Source organism: Gossypium hirsutum, chromosome A06 (assembly GCF_007990345.1).
Source record: "Gossypium hirsutum isolate 1008001.06 chromosome A06, Gossypium_hirsutum_v2.1, whole genome shotgun sequence".
Lineage (NCBI taxonomy): Eukaryota > Viridiplantae > Streptophyta > Magnoliopsida > Malvales > Malvaceae > Gossypium > Gossypium hirsutum.
Window position 1 is genome coordinate 12,209,875 of NC_053429.1, and position 5,918 is coordinate 12,215,792.

Genomic DNA, 5,918 nt, shown 5'->3' on the forward strand with positions numbered 1-5,918 from the left:
ATATATTTAAAAAATCCTTTCTTAATAATATATTTTATTTCTCATAATTTTAATTGTTTTTGTGCCCATCAAGATTTGATGTCAATTCAATTAAAAGTTAAATATAATGATAAATTTAGCTCTCAATATTTATATATTTTTTATCAAATTGGTCTTTATTATTTTTTGAATTAAATTAACTATTAATCTCTCGAAAAGAGTCAAATTACTTTTTTTCGAAAATGCTAATTGAAATATTAATTGTAATGACGATAGTGTAGTAACTTGCGTGGTAATTTATGTTTATTTCATATTTATATGTCACTATTTATATTTTATATTATATCTACAAATAATTTAAAAATTAAAAAAATTTAAATAAAAATAAAAATTAAAAAAAATTTAAAATATACATGAATTATCATGTGAGTTATTATAGTTAAAAATTTAACATTTTAATAATCGAAACTTGAAGAAAGCTGAATTTAACCAAGCTTTTAAGTATTTTATAGATAAGTATTGTGGAAACAGTAGGCGTATATATTGTACCAATGAAAAATCCATTTCTTTAGATTTTGGCTTGGGCATCACGCTAATTATGGTGTTTCCATTATCCAAGTCAGCAACTTCCACGATTGCAATGTCATCATATTAAATACGTAAAACTTGCAAAGAACCTTCCAGATATTAAGAAGCCCAGGAACTATCCCGACCCTTGAGCTTCTATATAATCTCCCATGTATCTTCACCATTACCAGTTGTTTTAGTTTGTTTGATCAAAGCTCTACTTCTCATTTACATTCGTCTTCAACAATGCCGACCGGATTTGGTGGAGCCGTGACTCAGGACTGGGAGCCCGTTGTGCTTCACAAGTCTAAACCCAATGCTCAGGACCTACGTGATCCCAAGGCCGTGAACCAAGCGCTGCGGTCGGGTGCACCGGTTCAGACCATCAAGAAATTCGATGCTGGATCGAACAAGAAAACGGCGGGACCAGTGGTGAACGCTAGGAAGCTCGACGAAGGGACGGAACCGGCAGCTCTAGACCGGGTGCCTACGGATGTTAGGCAAGCCATACAAAAGGCCCGGCTGGAGAAGAAGTTGAGTCAGGCTGAGCTAGCTAAGCTGATAAACGAGCAGCTCAAGGTGGTTCAAGAGTACGAAAACGGGAAGGCAGTGCCTAACCAAGCTGTGTTGGCCAAGATGGAAAGGGTTCTCGGCGTGAAATTGAGAGGCAAGTCAGGGAAATGATCCCGTAACGCCGTTATTGTAGAACAGGGTGCTGATGTTTTTATTGTTGTTGAATATATGTGTTTGTGGTTGTTGTTTGGATCTCATGAAAGGAGCCGAATTGTACTGATTTGATATCATGAAAACGAAAAATTCTCCTTTGATTTGTGCTTTCATGGTGTTACAAAGTTGCAGCACTTTTAAAAAATCTCAAATTTACTCCAATAAACAAGGATACTGTCTGTTCCAAAAATTTAAGCTTTAAATTGAGAAAACAATACATTAATATGAAATCGAATGGACATGTATCTGAAGAAAACTATGCTGTTGTAATAACTATGAACTATGCTGTTGTAATAACTATGTTTTATCGGATAAGATCCGGTTACAGGTAATAGATGAATAGGACTATGTTTTGTCGGATAAGATCCGGTTACAGGTAATAGATGAATAAGGCTTAGTGCCACGGAGAATCATGAATGGGAGTTACGACAGACTTGATTTGAAGATACTGATTAAGGGCCTCCAGTCCAAAATCCCTTCCGAATCCACTCATCTTGTATCCACCGTAGGGGCAATCCACGTCAAATGCAGTGTAACAATTGATCCAAACCACGCCGGCACGGATCGATCTCAACACGGTGTTAGCCACGTTCAAGTTCTTTGTTATAATCCCAGATGCCAGGCCATAAATTGTGTTGTTTGCTCTCTTGATTGCTTCTTCCATTGTTCTGAAAAACCCCATTTCAATGACCATCATCACAAAAAGGAAAAAAAAGAAAAACAGTTTTGAAGTTTAGACACTATTTACTTGAATTTCATCAACGACATCACTGGGCCAAAAATTTCTTCTTTTGTTATGATCATGTCTTCCTGTTACAACAATACAAATCACTATGGTTTAGATATCTTAAACCAAACCTATTAAGACATGATAGCTTTATGGTTGTCTTACATTAACATCAGTAAATATGGTAGGCTCGATGTAGTATCCCTTCTGGCCGACATGCTTGCCCCCTGTTAGCAAAGTAGCTCCTTCTCTCTTTCCATGCTCAATATAAGATAGAATTTTCTCGAATTGCTTCTTATCAGTCTATACACCAAACATAGTCCGTTAAATTATAAAATTCCAGGCTTCAAGCAAAGGTAACTACATAAAAATTATGACTTGGCTTACTTGGGGTCCTTGATTAACTTGAGGGTCGAAAGGGTCCCCAACAACAGTTGCTTTTGCTTTCTCTACTAATTTCTTCACAAGTTTTTCATAAATACCTTCTTGAACATAAACACGAGAACTCGCCACACAAATTTCTCCCTACAAATTTACAAGATAGACAACAGTCGAGTACATGTAAGGTTTGTTCAATTGTAAAAAGCAAAAATAAAAAATCACCTACTTTGTTGTAAAACATGCCTCTGAAAGCAATATCTGCAGCCTGGTCAATATCAGCATCATCAAATATTAAAAGAGGCGATTTGCCTCCCAACTCCAGTGACACTGGCTTTAGATTACTTGCTGCCGCTGCTGCCATTATCTTACGCCCAACTTCCGTAGACCCTGTGAAAGTCACTTTATCAATGTCCATATGAGCACTAATGGCAGCTCCAGCAGTCTCTCCGAATCCATTCACTACATTGAGCACTCCATCAGGGATACCAGCCAGCTTGGCAAGATGAGCATAATAAAGGGCTGACAGAGGAGTCTGCTCAGCAGGCTTGACGACCAAGGTGCAGCCAGCGGCTAATGCTGGGGCAGCCTTCATGAAGAACATGATAGTGGGGAAATTCCAAGGGATTATACTTCCCACAACGCCAATAGGTTCTCTGAGAGTGTAGCCTTGAAGTCCCTTTGACATTTTTAACACTGTTCCATGAATTTTATCGGCTGCACCCGCATAGTAACGCAGAGACCTTGCTGCTCCTGGGATGTCGATTGCCTTGCAAAGAGTAAATAGCTTGCCCCCGTTTACGGCATCTAATGCCGCTATTTCTTCTGCATTTTCTTCAATTAAGTCTGCAAACTTCATCATCATCCTTCCTCGCTCCTAACATCATATTTAAAAGGATGAATGAATACGGACATAGTACCAAATTCGCAGTTTCTTTACGGTACCAATTTATATTTCTTTTATATTTGTTGCACTTTGTTAATTAAGATTTTGGAAACAGAACTATTCGTCTTTATTGTTAAAAGTTTCTTATGGAATTAGAATTGGCTTCATATATTTACGAGTTTATATTAAATCCAGAGTTAGTCTAGACTAAAATTTTCCAAAGTTCTTAGAATTTAATGAGAATTTTTAATAAAAACTTGAAAAGTTCAGGTATATACATTTTGACTGTACGGTAGAATTTTGTAAATAAATGAAGGAGACAATTGCATCTAACTTCAATTATTCGGGGTAGTTTGTCCACAGGTGGCGTCAATATATGTGCCAGATAATAGCATGTGAATTCTTGAAATACCAACACCACCCTGTATGTTTGTCCACTTCCCGTACTTTTAAAACGTCAAGCTATATTCATTGAATTGAACACTAAATTTCAGTTTAAAGATTTAAAAAAAAAATTATTATGGCTTTTGTTAAGGGATCTCCACTCCATGAAATAAAAAACAGTGTGGTTGGGACTTGGGAGCTGACAAATCTTTTAGAAAGTTGATATTGTATTTTCTCTTATATTTGAAGGACTGGTCAATTTACAACGTGAAAAGTGCTTTGTATGATATTTAAGAAAATGTATTTTAGTGACCAGGGCGCTTAAAATGGATAAAGTTTTAGTTAGGTTTTTTATAATTTATAAAATTATAAATTAGTAGGATGATATTCATTCAATGAAGGATTTAAACTGAATTCTATTAGCAAATATTTTAATGTTTAAGTAATATTGGGTTTGAGTTTATAAATAGAAAAAAAATAAATGATGATAATATTTAAAATAAAGTAATTATAGAATATGAGTAGGAAGAAAAGAGGAACATACAGAGCCGGACATGCGAGGCCAGGGGCCGTAGTCGAAAGCATGACGTGCAGCCTTAACAGCCAAATCAACATCCTCCCTATCGCCTAGCGAAACTTTTGTTATCACCTCCCCCGTTCTTGGATCAATTGTATCAAACGTTTTCCCTGTTCATAATTATTCATTCATTCCTTCATTAGCAATAATCCCAGACAACATGAGACGCAAAAACAGAACCCCCCCCCCCAAGCCAAGCAAATTCAATCATGTTAAATGGAAAGATACCTGAAATAGAATCCACAAAGTTGCCATTGATAAAGAGCTTGGTGAATTTTATCGGTGGAATCTTGACAGAAGACTCGCAGTGACTGCCCATTTTCTAACTTATCTCTGTTTCTCTCTGTCTCTGCTATTCTAGTTTATTACGTAAAAGAAGAGGAGCCCCCTTTTATCCTTACAAGTTGCCCCAAGCCCAAGGTCCTTCATCTTTATTTAATGCGGGAAAAGACAAGAGTTTCACATCTCAATTAGAATCCATTGTCTTAAAAAATGGAGTTAAAAACTCATATCCGATAATAACAATAAAATATATTTGCATGCCGTCTGTATAGGTTTTATTTTATTTTTATGTCATTGGACAATGCCTTTTTAAAGGTCTATGAATATTATTCAACTTTATTTGGAAGAAAAATATTATGATAGTTTCACATTTTCAGCACCATATTATTTAAGTCATTATAAAGTCATTTTCTCAACATCCCCTTTTCAATATTCAACCCTTCAACAAAAGGAAAAATCAATGTTCCATAAATACATTATTAACATAAAATTAAATAGACATAATGACTTTTAGAAAAAGTCTTTTTATCATTTCGTTTAACTCTTAAACTTACGTTTTTTGTTGAATTATTTTAAATTAAATAGAAAAGTTGATATATTTTTTATTTTATTGGTGTTGCATACACATGAATGACATGTTAACATTTAATTAATTTTTTTAAAAAATTTAAAAAGAATTATAAAAACTGTTTTTAAAAATAATTAAAAATATAAAAAAGATATTTTCTTAAATATTTTTTTAAAATTTTAAAAAATTAATTAAATATTAATGTGTCATCTATCTAACACTCACATGTATATCACGTTAAAAAATATTAATTTTTTCAATCTATTGTAAGTTGATTTGATAAAAAATGTAAGTAAAAAACTAAAAGAGAGAAAAGCTTAAATGAAAGAATAAAATAAACTTTATTTTACAAAATTAAAGGACAAAAAAAATAATTATAGCGATAAATAAAAGTCAAAAGATTGCAACGGTGCTAGTCCGGCCACGTTCAACTCCTTTGGCGATAAACACGATTCAATTTTATAATGATTTAGGCATAAGTTGTAATATTTTGATAAAAAAAAATAGAGCGAGAAATAAAATTATTTTAAAAAGGGTAATAGAATAAATGAGATATTATTGATTTGTTAAAAAGAAGAAGTGAAATTGAATAGATTTCCCGATCTGAATTCCAACTTGGCTTCTATTTCCTAACTTCAAAATCTCTTATTCCAAATTTGACCAAATTTATTTTCTCTTTAGTTTAAGGTGTCGGCTGAAATTAAACATATTTAAGTAATAAATTTCATAAAATCTAAAAAAAAACTCCTTTTTAACTCTTTAACATCAACTCAAATATGCTCATAACATTTAACATAAATCAATTATAGATTAATAATCTATGTTTTTAATTTTTTTTTTGTTT

At 33.4% G+C, this 5,918-nt stretch overlaps 2 protein-coding genes across 2 annotated transcripts; one reads left to right on the forward strand and one right to left on the reverse strand.

The window, feature by feature from the left end:
- Positions 1-664: 664 nt before the first annotated feature.
- On the forward strand, positions 665-1,373 carry LOC107962665 (multiprotein-bridging factor 1c). Its single transcript, XM_016899135.2, has one exon. The coding sequence runs from the start codon at positions 793-795 to the stop codon at positions 1,228-1,230; it is 438 nt and encodes a 145-aa protein (XP_016754624.1). The 5' UTR covers positions 665-792; the 3' UTR covers positions 1,231-1,373.
- A 118-nt stretch (positions 1,374-1,491) lies between these two features.
- On the reverse strand, positions 1,492-4,742 carry LOC107962664 (aldehyde dehydrogenase family 2 member C4). The gene is made up of 7 exons (XM_016899134.2): positions 4,453-4,742; positions 4,192-4,334; positions 2,607-3,254; positions 2,387-2,524; positions 2,165-2,302; positions 2,021-2,082; positions 1,492-1,940 (listed from the first exon to the last, which is right to left on the reverse strand). Exons 1-7 carry the CDS (start codon positions 4,541-4,543, stop codon positions 1,667-1,669), a joined length of 1,494 nt encoding a protein of 497 aa, XP_016754623.1. The 5' UTR covers positions 4,544-4,742; the 3' UTR covers positions 1,492-1,666.
- Between the last annotated feature and the right edge of the window lie 1,176 nt (positions 4,743-5,918).

Coding starts and splice junctions, on each gene's coding strand:
- LOC107962664 (XM_016899134.2), bottom strand. CDS start 4,543: ATGGGCAGTCACTGCGAGTCTTCTGTCAAGATTCCACCGATAAAATTC. Junction 3,255..4,191: donor GGCCTCGCATGTCCGGCTCT/GTATGTTCCTCT, acceptor ATATGATGTTAG/GAGCGAGGAAGGATGATGAT. Junction 1,941..2,020: donor ATGTCGTTGATGAAATTCAA/GTAAATAGTGTC, acceptor GGGGTTTTTCAG/AACAATGGAAGAAGCAATCA.
- LOC107962665 (XM_016899135.2), top strand. CDS start 793: ATGCCGACCGGATTTGGTGGAGCCGTGACTCAGGACTGGGAGCCCGTT.